This window comes from Onychostoma macrolepis, chromosome 07 (genome assembly GCF_012432095.1).
Source record: "Onychostoma macrolepis isolate SWU-2019 chromosome 07, ASM1243209v1, whole genome shotgun sequence".
Lineage (NCBI taxonomy): Eukaryota > Metazoa > Chordata > Actinopteri > Cypriniformes > Cyprinidae > Onychostoma > Onychostoma macrolepis.
In genome coordinates, this window is record NC_081161.1 from 3383673 (window position 1) to 3401565 (window position 17893).

General features: G+C 35.8%; 1 protein-coding gene across 1 annotated transcript in view; it reads left to right on the forward strand.

Annotated features, from left to right (window-relative positions):
- Positions 1–17893, forward strand: part of LOC131543702 (multiple PDZ domain protein) — a 93927-nt gene that overhangs the window by 62569 nt on the left and 13465 nt on the right. Inside the window, 10 exon segments of the mRNA XM_058781381.1 lie at positions 624–734; positions 2490–2579; positions 4281–4343; positions 7155–7226; positions 8606–8762; positions 10111–10307; positions 10951–11042; positions 11114–11186; positions 12688–12741; positions 12832–12921. Coding sequence (XP_058637364.1) covers positions 624–734; positions 2490–2579; positions 4281–4343; positions 7155–7226; positions 8606–8762; positions 10111–10307; positions 10951–11042; positions 11114–11186; positions 12688–12741; positions 12832–12921 — 999 coding nt within the window.

A 17893-nucleotide genomic window follows, 5' to 3' on the forward strand; every position in this document is an offset into this window, starting at 1 on the left:
AATTATAAAAAGGCACTGCTGTACCCAATATTAGCATGTATGGTGTATTGTTGTGCTTATTGGATTCGTTGCATTGTTAGTTTAGCGTTATGCTAGTGTCAAACTCCATTGGAATCCATTGTGAATCAGTTCACCTGTGCACTTCATTTGAGAAGCACAATTTGTGTGGAGCACAATGTAGTGCATTGCAAATCAGTGATTATGAGGTTGCAGTTCAGTTCTTATATCGTGGTACAACAGTAAATATTATTCACAAAATATTTATTTTTGCTCCAAAAGTTGAATTCAAATAAAAACAGAAAGTTGAAATGTTGCTTGCATTGTTACGACACCTCAAAATGAACTTTTATAGTCAGTGAAGCTGTCTACCGGAAGTGGCCATACACAGCACAGTTTGTGCAATTTTCTGCTTGCTGTATAAATGATATCACAAAATCAGTTGATGCATTTTTACTTTGGCATGTATACTGTTATACAGCCCAGTCTGTCTAAGGTAGAGTAATAGAGTGGCATCTTTTTGGCAGATTTTGGGCTACACACCTGCCCATACAGTCAAGTAATGATCTTGAGCGGTCTCTCTCTCTGTGTGGGTGTGTGTGTGTGTGTGTGTGTGTGTGTGACAGGTGGGCGGAGTGGATCTACGTGACGCCAGTCATGAGCAGGCGGTGGAGGCCATCCGTAATGCTGCAAACCCCGTGGTGTTTCTGGTGCAGAGCATCGTTCACAGAGACAGAGTCAGTATCACACACACAATACAAACATCAGCTGAGGCGATCCATTTATCGATGCTGCTTAACACCTGTGGCTGTTTATAACATATTTATAACTGCTGCATACTAACTCTGGCTGGGCGATATAGCTTTAATTGAATATAAAACTTTATAAAAACACTACTTCATCTAAAAATTAGGTGTTCATATATATTTTAATAAATTCAATTAAAACTGTTTATATTCTGTTGACAATCTCAATATTTGTCAGTCCTTTAAGGATATTTGTTGCTGTATATCTTAGTGTTTATGTTTTTTCTCTGCAGTGGTTTAAAACTATTTTTTTTTAATCAGAGGAATGTCATTTTAATCAAACAGCCTCTGTTTCCAAGTATATTCCAAACATTTCATGAAAGTAAAATACAGTAAAAATCTAGTTAAAAATTATTTTTTCCACTGTTTTTTTGTTTTGTTTTTTGGCAAAAGGAACACAAAGAATTGTACTTATTTTTTTTTACATTTAAATGTACCAATATAACAATACCCTTGTAAAAATAAAAATAAAAAAGGACTGCACTTAAGCATACTTACTATGGAAAAAATCTACTTTGAATAATATATTGCAATACAATAAAAATGAATTATACTTTAAATTTATATCAAATGCAATTCACTGAACTTGACCCACTTAAATATGACTTTATACTAATTTCATAATTACTTCTATTTTTTCTCTATTGCTGAATGTACTGACAAGCATTTAGTATAAACTAATATATAACTTGTTTGTTATGAATTTATATAAATATTTAAAATATAATAACTTTAAATGTAATATCAAACATAAACAATACTTTAAAGTAAAACTCTTAATTTGACATTTTTAATTGAAACTGTTACAAAACAGTCATGGAAGTGTCTCTCTAAGTACACATAAGTGTTCTTAGTGTAAATACAATATTATGTTATCTGCAAGTACAGTATTGAATAGGTTTTAAATCAATTGATGAAACCAGTTTAGATTAATAGAAATGAATCAAGCTTACCAACTGTAACACCAGTTTGGCTTCTGAAGTTTTAATCAGTAAGACTATTAAAACTCTCTCTTAATGTTACACTTACTGAGAAACCTAATGACCAAATATAAAATCACCAAAGTGTTGCTTAATTTGATATTGTCAGCAGAATCCCTATGAATATATTTTGAATCTTTAATATATCGCCCAGCACTAATACTAACTAACCGCTTTTGTAACTGTTTAGTGCTCAGAAAGACAGGACTGGACTGCTTTGCATCTGTCTCTCGCTCTCCACCTCATCTCTCTGTCTGTCTGTCTGTCTGTCTATCAGCCTGACACTCTGTATAGTTTTGATTCACCTCCTGTCATAGAGAAATACGGGACAGTTTTAAAATGCATCCCTGTGCCAAAGTGTCAGGTAATTTCTGTTTGGCCCTCTTATCTCTGCTCCCAGCATCCCTCATTCAGCTCAGCTTAGCCTTAAGATTTGCCAGTAAGTCAACTTAAACACATTTGCAAATGAGATTAAATAAGTAACGCTTCTTTTATGGCTCTCCAAAGTTCAACTGTTTCACTGTTAATGTCTCGAGACACGTCCTCCACTTAGTGTGATTTACCCGCAAGCCTCCTTTTTCAATAACGCCAGTTAGTTTACATATTAGATGTTTTAATGACTCGTCTAGCAGGATGAAATGGGTTTAAGCTGATATACTGGCGCAGGGTGATTCTGGCTTGCTAACCTTCTGTGTTGTGCTTGTAGAAACCTCCTGTAGCCCTGCTACAGCTGACGCACTCAGAGCAACCCCTCCATCCTTACCCCGAATCCTGCTTTACATACAAACCGCTACAGGTTAGACGGAGACGCCTGTGTGTGTGTGTGTGTGTGTGTGTGTGTGTGTGTGTGTGTCTGATGTGTTTAATGGTTATCAAGTGGTACATTCTAGAAAACTCTTCCTTGTTCCTCAAGGTTTTCCATGGTTATGTTTTATTATTTTAAAAGTTCTGTGGGTTTTAGTCTAAATATACACTAGTGATCTTCAGGAAAGACAAACTGAAAATATATTGGACTTTTTGTCTAGTAAAATGCTCTGTAGTATAAAAATGTCCCTTGTGAAAAAGAATTGTGCTTAATTGTATTGAATGTGCACTTGTAGTGTACTTCAGATCTTAAAAGAATTATTTTCAAAAGCTGTGCACATAATGTCATATTAATGAACTTAAAGGCCACTTAAGTAACTTAACACACTTAAGTACACTTTTAAAAAGTGCATTTTGTAATAATGTCAAATTAAAAGTGTTTAAAGTATATTTTAAATCATTAAGTTTTATTAATATTTTGCCATGCTTCAACCTCTTAACTAAGGTTGGTCTCTTTTTAAAGAAGACAAAATATTTAAAAATTGCAATAAAATCAAAGCCATTTGTCTAATTGAGTTATGTTCCACATTTGAAATTGATATCATAAAAATTTGTTACTTTACTTTTGTGGAAATTTGAAAAAGTTTTGATTATAAAATACTGTAGTAAATTTAGTAATATGACACTCGACACCGACCACTGGGGGGGGGAGGATGTATTTTGAGTGTATAAGCTTTCAAATGATTTCTAATTAGGATGATTACTAAAATATGTGATCATGGGGGAAAAGGCAATTAAAAAAAGAGCACCCGACAGTTAACATTACGCTTATTTTGATGTGTTGACTAACATACTAAAGCACTTGTAAAGCATTTATTTATCATTTTAACTGTAGTGTGTTATTCAATATTACATTTTAAAGTTAATATATTTTAAATGTCCTAAATTGCAACAATACCATTTACAAATGTGTAATTACAGATAACTTAAAGTATATTTTTGTTTATCATAAAGCATTCAGCAGTACTTTAACGATATTTCAAAGACAATTTAAGTAATTATGAAATTAAACATAAAAATGTACTTAAAGTCCTACTTAAGTGGGTCAAAAATGTGATCTAAAATTCAGCTAATTGCGTTTACTATAATTTTAAATGTCCAAAGGCATTCGATCGCGCAGAATTATATTATTTATGTAATAAGTACTCTATTAAAATAAGTATGCTAAAGTGTATGTTTTTCATGATCTGACTCAAAACACATCACGACTGTTTTTGGTGAAATCTCATCCTGCGAAAAAATCTACAGCATGAAACATTGTATACAGTATTTAATGTGTTGTAATAATGTTGGATCTCGCTGACCGAAGCCTTGTATCAAGGCGCCTGTAAAGTCCGGCTCTCTGCGGTCTGTCCTTCTCTTCATCAGACCTTTATAAAGTGTCCGTGTCCAGATGTGCGGTAATGATCCATGCCTCGTTCCCGCCCAGCAGATGGCTCTCTGCAGATGGCTCTTAAAAGTAGCTTTGTTTCAGTGGCACTGAACAACAAGCACAAAACACGAGGGGGAGACATTCATTACTGTGCAGGACTTTAGTTCAGATCTTCTAGACCAACAGAGAGCCTGTCAGTGACATTAGAGTTTGTGGGACTGTGTTTGATGAGGACTCTTCTTGAATTTTTAATAACGGCAGACATCTGCACTGGATGCAGTGGAGGACATTTCAGCCTTCAATCTGAAGAGCAGCAGTGAGAAGGTGAGTGAATCTGCTTCTTCATCACAGATATATAGACTCCATTACTACTGCATTTAAGTAGTTCACCAAAAATGACTTTTTTTGTCAGTGTTTACTCACTCTCACTCTCAGGTCGTTTTTAAAACCTTTTTGATTGTCTTCAGTGGAGCTAAATATTTTCAAGAATTACTGCAGCTCTTTTCATTACCACAAAGAGCTGTGTTAGAAAGTCAAAACGTTACAACAACAGTACATAGTGACCACTAAGTAAGGTTAAGGTCCATAAATTACAAAAACACCATAAAAGACCAAGTGTTTTGAAGTCAAGACAGATTTAAGAAATGGAAACAGACCATTTCAATGATAGTAGTGTTATTTTAGTATTATTTACCGTACACTCTCAGAAATAAAGGTACAAAAGCTGTCACTGGGGTGGTACCTTTTCAAAAGGTACATGTTTGTACCTAAAGGGTCCATTTTGGTACCTTAAAGGTACATATTGCTACTTAAAGTGTACATATTTGAACCTAATAGGTACAAAAGTGTACCTTTATTTCTGAGAGTGTATATGCTGTTGTAGTGCTGATTAATGTTTTGAATTAGCTTTTATTTTTATATTTTCAGTAACTTTTATGTTTTGTTTTTTTTGTCATATTCATTTCTTTTTCTTTTTAAAAACAACATTTTTTCCCCCATTTAATATTTGTATTTTATTATTCAGTATTATTTCAATAAATATAGCAATATCTTAAATTATCACAATAATATCACACAAGTTGTGTTTTTGGTGTTATGGCTTGAAACACCATCAAGTGAGGAAATAATGACACAGTGTTTCATGTAATTATTTATCTTATTTATCCATTTCAACCAAGGTTCAGGTTGAAAAATAACAAAAAAAACACCATAAAATTATTTTGAAGTCAAGACAGCTTTGTTTGAGCAATGGAAACAGACCAATTCAACGATGACAGTGTTATTTTAGTATAACTTACTGTATATATGATATCATAGTACTGATTAATGTTTTGAATTAGTTATATATGAAGAGTTTATTTGCAAAAACATAACTCAGTTTTTTTTTTAAATTTAAAAAATCATGTTTTTTATTATGTTATCATGTTTTAATGTGTTTTATTGTGTTAGTTAGCTGTATTTTTTTGTTATTTTTTTACCTGATCAAAATAACCCAACTGCAGTTTGATTGAGATTAATTGGAATGCACAATGAAAAAACATGATTTTTGAAATTTTTGGTTATTCATTTGCAAAAACAGATAACTCCGTTTTTGCAAATTAAATCTTCATATATTCTTTTAGTTTATGTTTTAGTAATTTTTCATGTGCTTGTCATTTAAAAAAAAAAAAAAACTTAGAATACTTCTAATTTCTATTTTTTAATTAGTTAAGTTTTAAGAGTTATTTCAATTACGAAGATTTTAATTAAACTGACTGAAAATCTTTTCCTCCAGTGAACTCAAGCCTGATTTGTGAATTAATCTTTAAATCCAAATTAAGAGTTAAAATCAGAAGAATAATTTGTTTATTTAACTTTAGGATCTGTAAATCTTGCAATAACACATGTTTTATTTATTTATTTATTTTTCACAATTTAAGATAATTTATCTGATAATTAAAGAGCTTTACGGCTTGGAACATCATGAGCTACGCTAAGGGAGTGGCCTTTCTGTTAACTTTGATAACCATGCTATGTTTTTGTCCAGTAGCTAATCACAAACAACTGGAAATTAAAATTGTTAAAAAAGTGGAGTCCTTGCTAGTGCCTCGTACAGAGCTCAGAAGGTCATGAACCTGGGACATTCAGAGACCTGCTCATTACTGCAGTCCACTACATCGTAAACAAAAGTTTGCTAGCAAAACCCTGGGCACTCAGACTCTCAGAAGTTGCGTAAAAGTCAGCCAATCTGATTAGCAATGCAGATTTTAACCAACCGCATGCATTATGCTACAAGCACTGTGTGAACAGTCTCTAGCGGTGCCATCTCAGAGAATAGCTTATTAACTACTGTTATAATGTCTGCAGTGCATATTATCTACACTGTGCACAGAATGTGAATTTCTTTAATGTAGCATGTAATAGGATGACATGCCAGTTTTATTAATATACTGTTATAGTATTTATTAATATTTTGAAATTAGATTTTTTTTTTTAGTTTAGTTTAATTTTTAGTCATTTTGTTTTGAGCTTTTGTCAGTTTTATCAGTTTTAGTTTTCATTAAATATTTTATATAGCTTTAATTTATTTTTATTTGCGTTTTAGTTCTTCAATTTCAACTTATTTTAGATAGTTACCTGTGCAACATTTAACTTTTCAAAGTTTTTCATGAAATGTGTGTTTTATTTCAGCTTTATGCAATAGAACACATGGGATACTCTTTATTTATTTATGTAATGCAAAATTTTTTTTTTTTTCTATTTTCACAACTGATGACTAAATGCCACACACATGCATTGTGATGTTGCATATTAATGTTTTTCAAAACTATCAGGCAGTAGAGTGTACACTTCTCAGTATTCAGTACGTAGTAAGTTAGTATTCTATTCCATCAGTGACAGAAAGTGTGTGGGCTGTCAGAGATCAGATTCAGCAGTAAGGACGACCAGCTGAGTTTCAGGCCAGCCATCACTTGCCCTGTTCTTAACTGACTCCAGAACAGATTTTGTGCTGTAAATGTGCTCTGCTGTAGCTCTCTGCTGAACAAGCTCTTGCTCTTTCTCGTTCCTTCTCTCTCTCTCTCTCTCTCTCTCTCTCTCTCTCTCTCTCTCTGTGTGTGTGTCTCACTGGTGCTGGTTATTCTCTGTTTTCTGTAGGCCGTTGACACTCACAGTAGACCTTTCCTCCGTCTGTATCCGACTAATCCTTTCACTCCTACACCGTTTAAGGTTTGTGTCTTGTGTGTGTTTGTCTCATGTGTGTTTCCTCTCCCATCTATATGTAGTTATGAATTTGATTTCATAACATTTGCATATAGGTGGCCCTAAAACCCTCTTTCTCTATCTCTATAAATATGTGTGTGTGTGTGTATATATATATATAATATATATTGGTGCTGTCAAATGATTAATCGCATCCAAAATAAAAAATTTTGTTCACATAATATATGTGTGTGTACTGTGTATATTTATTATGTATATATAAATACACACACACACAGTATATATTTTGAAAATATTTACATGTATTTACATTATATACGTATATACATATTTTAATATATACTGTAAACATAACACTTTTTATTTATATATACATGCATGTGTGTGTAATTATATATACATAATAAATATAAACAGTACACTCAAATATGTTATGTAAACAAAAACTTATTTTGGATGTGATTCAAGATTAATTGTTTGACAGCACAAATATATATATATATATATATATATATATATATATATATATATATATATATATACAAATATGCATATATATGCAATATTCATTTTGCATTGCGCTATGGTAACAGTTTTGCATATAAATAAACATTTATGAATATAAAAATATATACAAAAATAATTTTATTGTAACAATTTTGCAGTATTTTAAGTAATATTAGAAACTATATATGAATACGCAGATATATGCAGATCGGATTGAAAAGCTAATTTAAACCTGAGGTTTTTTGAAGGAATAGTTTATAATCACACGACACAAACATTTCTTATTTACTTACTATTTACCCATAAATCCACATGATTTTCATTACTCTGTGTAACGCAAAAGGAGATGTTTCGTAGAATACTCCTGCTGCTCTTTTCCATACAGTGAAAGCACACAGTGACCAGGAGCAGTTAAACTCAATCCAAAAAGGAATAAAATACATCATAAATGCAATTTTGTATCACCAAAATGCAGTATGAACATTCTGCAAAACATCTCCTATTTTGTTCGACATAAAAAGTTATACAAACTTTTGAGACTTATGTACAGTAAAAATTTAATTTTAGTAAATTTTTAGTCATCTCAATTTTGCACTGTAACTGATAATGATAGTTAAAAAAAAAAATCCATTCATTAAACATGAATTTAGCAGGCTAACGAATGATATGGAAGGTTTTTACAGAACAGCAGCATGTCTTGATTTGTTGGTTCTTCATGCTGAGAGATGAAGAACAGATTAATGTGTTAAATTTGATTTTGATTATATTACGCTTCATATTTCATGGGTTTAATGGAGGATGTCGTGCTGACAGATGACGTGCTAATTGGATAGAAATTATATCTTGTTTAATGTGTTTTATTTTCAAAACTGTGGCAGCTGAATCGAGAGGAGGGAAAAAGCTTCCTGTCGCTGCCTGTTGTTCCACATGTTGGGGAAACCGACTCGGACACACTGACTGAGATTCCCGACAGACTTGCTCTGCATAATGACGGTCCTGATGAGGAAGAGGAGGATGAGTACGGATACAGCTGGAGTGAGTCTCAAATTCGCTATAACACACAGCGGCCAACAGAGGACGCCTATCACACTGACTCACACTGGACTAGATACAGAGAGATACACTAGTGAAAAAGTGCACTGTATAGGATAAAAAGAGTACTTATTATGGAATTAATATACTTCAATATAAGGATATAAGGTTACACTTTATTTTACAGTGTAATTACACATTTAAGTACTGAGTAATATTAATTAACTACATATACAAAATTTATATTAAACGCAATTAGATGAACTTTAGAGTGTTTTCTGACTCACTTAAGTATTACTTAAGTACATCTTTATATGTAATTTCATAATTACTTCTATTGTCTTTGAAATATGGTTGAAGTACTGCTGAATGTATTGACAAGCATTTATGCTAAACTAAAATATACTTGGTCATTTCTGTTGAAATTTGTATGCTTTGTGTTTAAATGTATTTGTAATGATGAAGTTGAAACGTAGTACATTAAAAATATATTAACTTAAAATGTAATATGAAATAACACTATAGTTAAAATTATAATCAAGTAATTTACATGTGCTTTAGTTTGTTAGTCAACACTTAAGTGTACTTGACTAGATTAAAATGTACTTTAAAATAAAACTTTGGTCCCACTTTATATTAGGTGGCCTTAACTACTATGTACTTACATTTAAATTAATCCTTTGATACAGTGCACTTATTGTGTACATACATGTTCTTACGTTGTTCTTCTATTTTTAAACATACCTATATGTAATTACATCTGTAATTAATTTTTGTAATTACATTTATAATTACACTGTTGACCCATCCCTTACACCTTAACCCACCCTTAAACCTACCCATACCACCAAACCTGTCCCTAACCTTACTCGTATCACACCTCAATAACAGCAAAAGTGTTTTGCAATACAATATGAACACAATAATTACATTGTACTTATTTTTTGATGTAAGTACATAGTAGTTAAGGCCACCGAATATAAAGTGTGACCAAAACTTTAATTTGACATCATTACAAAGTGCAAACTTTTTAAAAACTTTGTACTTAAGTGTACTTAAGTGTGTTAAGAAACAGTCATACAAGTGTCTCTCTTTAAGTCACTGAAGTGGCTTTTAAATTTTTTTTTAAAAATACACTTTTAAGATTTGAAGTACACTACAACTGCACATCCAATACAGTTAAGCGCATTTCTTTTTCACAAGGGGTATGTGGCTATTCACACTGTACTGAACTAAACCTGTTCTGAAATCAGTGATATGCTGCCGTAATATTACAGATCGCAAGTGTAATTTACAAGTAAAAGTATCTAACTGCAGGTGTGTGTGTGTGTGTGTGTGTGTGTCTGAGAAGAGAAGGTAACGGAGCGGTACGGTCGTTTACCGGGTGAGCTGCACATGATCGAGTTGGAGAAGGGTCACACAGGTTTGGGTTTGAGTTTGGCCGGGAACCGTGATCGTTCACGCATGAGTGTGTTTGTGGTGGGAATCGATCCCAATGGAGCTGCCGGCCAAGACGGACACATCGTGGTGGGAGATGAACTGTTAGAGGTGAGTGTGTGCAAAACATACAAAACAGCAGTCTTGTGAAAAAGAAATGCACTTTAGCATACTTTAAAGAAGAGTGCTTATTATGTACTTTAAAAGAATATACTTACAGTAAGTGTAAACTGAATGTAATGTTTTCAGACACTTAATTGCATATTATTTGCAATTAATATTAAATGCAGTTTTTAATGCAATTTATATTAAATAATTTTTTGACTCACTTAAGTATAATTTCATAATTACTTTATTGTTTTTGAAATATAGTTAAAGTACTGCTGAATGTACTGACAAGCATTTACGGTGAACTAAAATTTGCAGTAATATATACTTTAATATAAAATATACTTTATGCACAACAAAAGATTATCAAAACAATGATTTTTAAAATGTACTTTGAGAGTAAAACTTTTAATTTGACAGTACAACAAAGCACACTCTTTAAAAGTGTACTTAATGTGTTAAGAAACGGTCATGAAAGTGTCTCTCTTTAAGTCACTTAAGTGGCCTTTTATTTCATTAATATTATATTATCTGCAAGTTTTTTAAGTACACTACAAATGCACATTCATTGCAGTTATGCATACATTTTTGTTTTTCATGATAAACAGATCAGGCCTTTTTTTGATTAATCTCATTGTCTTGGCAGATAAACGGTCAGGTTCTGTACGGCCGCAGTCATCAGAATGCCTCTGCCATCATTAAAAGCGCCCCTTCAAGGGTCAAGATCATCTTCATCAGGTAAGTTGAAGGTTTTAGTGTGTAGGTGTTCTGAAGAGATTGCAGGCTGACACGGGAGGTGTGTGTTTCAGGAACAGAGATGCTCTGAGTCAGATGGCAGTCGGGCCGATGAAGGAGACGGACTCACCGGACGCACACACAGAGGTGAACTCACACACATCTGTGTCCTGAACCCAGACTTTAAAAGACATTATTTACTTCATTTCTGAATCAGTTTTACCTTTAAGGATCAAGTCAACTTTAGACTCTTGTGAAAAAGAAGTGTTCTTGATTGTAGTGAATGTGCAATTGTAGTGTACTTCAAATCTTAAAAGAATGTTTAAAATAAATAAATAAATAAACTCGACTTGCAGATAATATAATATTAATTAAATAAAAGGTCACTTAAGTGACTTAAAGAGAGATACTCACATGACTGTTTCTGAACACACTTAAGTACACTTTTAAAAAGTGACCTTTGTAATAATGTCAAATTAAAAGTTTTACTTTAAAGTACTATTTTAATTATTAGTTTTAATAACCTTATATCATGTTTTAAAGAAGTGCACTTATTTTGATGTGTTAACTAACATACTAAAGCACATGTGAATTACTTGGTTATAGTTTTAACTGTAGTGTGTTGTTCAATATTACATTTAAATTAATATATTTTAAATGCACTAAATTGACACTTTATTAGTGCTGTCAAACGATTAATCGTGATTAATTGCATCCAAAATAAAAGTTTTTGTTCACATATGTGTGTGTACTGTGTATATTTATAATGTATATAAATACACACACATGCACGTATATATTTAAGAAAAATATGTTATTTTTATAAATGAATATATTTATATATAAATTATATAAATATATACACATGTAAATACATGTAAATATTTTCAAAATGTATACTGTATGTGTGTAATATAAAAATTATATATTAAGTCCTAGTTAAGTGAAAAAACACTCCAAATTTCAACTGTTTTTAATATAAATTAATATAAATATAAACTGTAATACATTTTGGTAACACTTTATTTGAAGGTGTCCTTGTTACAAGTTACATGTACGTACTATTATAATAACAATTAATTATGCGTAATTACATGCAAGTAACCCTAAAAAAAATCTTAACCCTAACCATATAGTAAGTACATGTAGTTAATTAATTTTACTCAGTACTTAAAAGTATAATTACACTGTAACAAGGACACCTTCAAATAAAGTGTAATCTACAGTTAACATGCAATTAAGTGTCTGACAACATAACATTCAGTTCACACTTAAGTATATTATTTAAAGCATATTATTTCCATAATAACCACTTTTTTAATAGTATTGTAAGGTGCACTACTTTTTCACAAGGGGAGGCAAACAGACACACAATAAATATTCCCGTGTTTGAAGAATATGTGCAAGAAGGTTGGTCATTCATTACTTTATACACTTGTTTGTTTGTTTCTTTACTCGATTGTTTGTTTTTTCTAAAACATAGAGCAATCCATTAGCATTCTTCTTCATCTCAGTAAGTCCATTTCATGGTTTAAGAGATTTTAAAGGACCAGCATTTGAAGCTAAGCAGCCAAGCCCTCACCCTCTGGTTCAATCATTCATTCATTCATTCATATATGTATCTATTCATTAGTTTTTTTCTCCACAGACAGAGACGCCCAGTTCAACACTAGATGTGATCCAGCACGTAACTCTTCCTGTGGTGCGACACACACTTCAGCTCTCTTCTGACTCAGTTTTTATGTGGTTTCTCTCTCTGTACTGGTGATGTTCAGTGTTTTTCTCTCTGAAGGAGGATGGAGGGCTGGGTTTGGTCTTGAAGGAGGATGACAGCAGGAGCGGATGCATCGAGAGTGTGGATGACAATGGAGCAGCTGGAAGGGTATGAATCACTGTGCTGCAAAATTAAGGCAACAGAAATTATGTTCACAACCCTTTTTACTTTTCTAATGTGACATACAGTATTTCTGATTGTTCTGCCAGAGAGAAATAGAGGCTTTTTAAATGTAGGGAATAGTGGTGCCTGTGTGACATTTTGATTATTACAAAGACAAACTTTTTTTTGCATTGATGAATTGTGCTCAATTAATAATAATAATAATTTTTATTTATATAGCGCCTTTCTAGCACTCAAGGTCACTTTACAAATCAGGCTTAATACCAAAAAAAAAAAAAACTAAGAGTCATATACAGAAACCACTTACAAAATTAGATTACATACAGAAAGAATGAAGATAAACATCCATAACAGGGTACAGTTCACAGTCAATGACTTGAAGAGTAATGGTCAGAAAAAAAAGGGTTTTTATGAGGTTTTTAAAGGAGAGAAGGGAGGATGCCTGACGGATGGTTTGGGGAAGAGTATTCCACAATCTGGGAGCAACAACACTGAAGGCCCTAGCTCCCATTGTCACCAGACGAAACTTAGGGGTGACTAACAATCCCTCACTAGAAGATCTCAATGAATGGGCAGGTACATATGGCAGAAGTAAATCAGATAAATAAGAAGGAGCAATGTTATGGTGGGCTTTATAAGTGAGAATTAGTATCTTGAAGTTAATACGCAAGGAAACCGGGAGCCAATGAAGATGATAAAGGATAGGGGTAATGTGATCGTTCTTTCTTGTGTGAGTAATCAAGCGAGCAGCAGAGTTTTGAACATATTGTAGTCGTTTGATATTATTAGCTGAGATGCCACAAAGAAGTGAATTACAATAATCTAATTGGGATGTAACAAAGGCATGTATAACAGTTTCAACATCCTGCTGACTGAGAGAGGATCGAATACGCAAGATATTACGTAGATGGAAAAAAGCTGTCTTAACCACTTTACCAATATGATCGTTGAATGAAAGAGTAGAATCAATGAGAACACCAAGATTGCAAACTTTAGTGGAGGGCATAATCAGATCACCATCCAGATCCAGCAGTTGACTAGAATGCTTAGATACAACAGCTTTAGAGCCAATCAGAATTACCTCAGTTTTATCAGAGTTAAATCTAAGGTAATTTGCCTCTAGCCAAAGCTTGAGTTCCTTGATGCAATTTGTTAATGAAGGCGGAGGAAACACTGAAGTGGAAGGTGTGCTAAAATAAATCTGAATGTCATCTGCGTAACAGTGGAAGTTAAACCCATAGTGCTTAATTATTTGTCCAATTGGTAGCATATAAATGGTGAAGAGGAGAGGGCCCAAAACAGAACCCTGAGGTACACCAGAGCTGATGAATTTGGTAGATGATCTGTGATTCTGGTATATAACAAATTGTTGCCTCCCAGTCAAATAGGAGGAAAACCAATGAAGGGCTGTGCCAGTAATTCCAATTGCTGAAAGTCATGAAAGGAGTATCTCATGACAAACAGTGTCAAAAGCTGAGCTGAGGTCTAATAGAAGGAGAGTGCTAAGAGCACCAGAATCAGAAGCTAAAAGAAGGTCATTGATAACCTTAACCAGGGCTGTTTCCGTACTGTGTAATGGGCGAAAACCAGACTGGAAGGGCTCATAGAGGTTGTGTTCAGTTAAGAAGGTCTGTAACTGGGAGGCAACAACTTTTTCTAATATCTTAGAGAGAAAGGATAAGTTAGAAATAGGCCTATAGCTACTTAGGGAAGATGGTTCGAGACCATGCTTTTTAAGAACTGGAGTGACAGCAGCAATCTTAAGCTCAATTAAGACCAACAAAGTGTTTTAGGAACGTAAACAGGGTTGGTTTGGATTTCATGTTGGATTTAACGCAAAGTGTTATTTTAGCATCACTGATAAACTGTTATAGTTTGTTATAATGTTTTGAATTAGATTTTACGTTTTCAGTTTTTACTTTAATTTCAGTTCAAAGTAATTGTGTTGTGTTTTTGTCATTTTCATTTTTTTAAATATGTCTGCATAATATTTATTCGTTTTATTTTATTTAGTTTCAGTTGTTTTAATGCTTTAACTTGAACTAAACAGAACTGAGAAATATTGCCTTGACAACTAGCTCAAATAAAATAAGTTTAAGTTTTATTTCAGCTAATGTTTATTTTATTTCAAGTAACGAAAATGTTTTTTTTTTTTTTCATGGTTTTAGTCAATAATAACGTCTCGGTTACGTATGTAACCCTAGTTCCCTGAAGGAGGGAACGGAGACATTATGTCAGAGCGACTGACGCAATTGGGATCTCGCCCGAGAGCCCAATCCCCTTCGAGTGTTAACAAAACAAGCCAATGACAGTTGGCATGCGTGCTTTGCATTGCGCACCCCGCCCGCAGCACAGGTATAAAAGGAGAGTGCATGCAGACGCACGTCAGTTTTTGTGTTTTGTGCCTCGGCCATACAGCGGTGGTACAGCAACTGTGGCGACGGGACGTTACGTCTCCGTTCCTTCAGGGAACGAGGGTCACATACGTAACCGAGACGTTCCCTATCAGTCAGTCACTTTCGACGTTACGTCAGAGTGACTGATGCAATTGGGATCCCTACGAAAATGGCACTATTGCTGACCCCCTCCAGTGCCCTGCGGAAGTCGGCAAGTCCCCCCACACCAGTTGGGACGGAAGATAGGACAGGACTTAGGCAGAGATGCAGCCACTGCTGTTCTGTACAGTGGATAACACTGGGAAGTGACTTCCAAGTAGGGGAACGTTACGGAAGCCACATCCTGCGTAACAGAGGTACCATGTGGATATTACACATATGGACTGGCCAAGGGCCACTGTATAAGTACTACATATGGAAGTCCCTGCGGTAGACTCAGCCACCCTGGGGTGAGATGCTACACAGCAGAGACGGCAGAAGGTCTCTGCCAGGGAAAGACACAGGCTCACCGTTAGGGGAGCCGTACCGTGGAAGAATACACATATGGGATCACCCGAAGGGGAATCACTCCACACGGGCACCTAGCCCAGCACAAGGGCTGACTTTGGGCAGACACACGAGTGCCGAACCTGGTGCCTGGCGTTCCGCCATGCCTGGCCACCGATGGTGCGGGAGGAACTTCAACAGGGTTCGCCAAGAAGGGGAATTGAACTGAGAAGCAGAGAAGTACACTTATCCAGTCCGTAGAGGGGAGTGGCGCAGCAAGCAGCGAGCGGGTCCGGTGTTACTGGCCACCACTGGCCAAACGTGTTAGGTTTCGCCAGGTGCGGTTTTAGACCACAGTAACTGGGGGGGCGAGACAGGGGCCACTTGTGCTTTTAGGGGGCACAATTTTAAAATTCATCCTAACCTACTTTAAGTATTATTCATTCAGTTATTTTTGACCATGTCATGTATCATTGCAATCTCTAGAAGTAATCTATAACAATTTCAACTAAAATTAATATTTCATCATGTTTCATTTATTTTGACAAATTTTGTATGTCAGGGGCATCATTTTTGAGGGGGCACAAGTGAGGGGGAGGGGGGGGGCTCTCATGCTTGTCATATGACACACAGCAGCCACAATACCACTGTATAATGGAGACACAGCAGGATGTGACGGACCACCTCCGTCTGCTTCTGTGCTGTGGAGAACTGTTGGGCAAAGCTCTCCACTGCTTCGCCGAATAGGCCGGCCTGGGAGATAGGGGAGTCCAAGAAGCAATGCTTGTCGGCCTCTCTCATACCCGCCAGGGTCGGCCATAGGTGGCGCTCCTGGACCACTAAAGTGGACATTGTCATCATCAGGGACCGCGCTGTGACTTTCGCTGTGACAGCTCCTGTGACACACCTGGGTCAGCACCACCCTCGTGCAGCTGCTTTAACACCTTGGCCTGGTGGACCTGCAGGAGGGCCATGGCGTGTAGGGTGGAAGAGGCCTGTCCAGCAGCTCTGTAAGCCTTGGCTGTTAAAGCAGACAAGAGCTTACAGGCCCTGGACAGAAGGCATGGATTACCCCGCCAGGTGGCGGCGCTTTGCGGCCAGAGCTGCATCGCAATAGCGCGCTCGACTGGGTGGATCTCCACATACCCTTGGGCCGCCCCGCCATCGAGGGTGGTGAGGGCGGAGGAGGCGCTAGGGTAACACTTTATTTCGATAGTCCACTTTAGACATTCTACTAACAGTAAGTAACTTTGCAACTACATGTCAACTAGCAGTCATTAGAGTATTAGAAGACTGTCTGTTTAATATTTTCTAACACTTTATTTTGATGGGTCCACAACATACAACATACTGACTATGAGAAACTTTGCAAGTATATGTCAACTTATTCTACTAACCCTAAACCTACCCTACTGAGAGTTAGTAGACATGTAGTTGCAAATTAATGAGAATTAGTTGACATGTAGTTGGCATGTAGTTACAAAGTTATTATAGTTAGTAGAATGTCTAAAGTGGACTATCGAAATAAAGTGTAACCGGCGCTAGCTCTGTTTTGGGCAGAAAAAGGTGCCTTCCAAGACCTAGTCACCTCCTCATGCACCTCTGGGAAGAATGGAACTGGAGGTGGCTGCCGGCGATGGGCCTGTGCCACCAGGAACTAGTCATCCAACCTCGAGCATTCGGGAGAAGGAGGAGGTCTCCTGTGCAGCCCGATGCTTTCGGGCGGCCCGGGAAAGCATAGCGGTCAGCTCTGGATCTGACTCGGGCAACGCCACTCTTTCTGACGGAGGCAGCGCAGCCGAATCATCATCTCCAGAGCCTAGCTCGTCCCCGATGCAGCAATCAACATCCTGTCGTCTGCTGGAGCTCTGAACAAGATGCTGGGCCCCACCCTGTCCGGGGACCCAGCCACCTCATCCGAGAACACCAGAGGGCGTGAGGTGCTAGAGGAGTGAGAGGCCCACGGAGACGCACTCGACGGGGAAGCTCTCACTGTTATCCTCAGATCACCCTGACCTATTCCCGCAATGAGAACATGACTCATCCACGAGTGCTGCTTCAGCGTGCTGATTGCC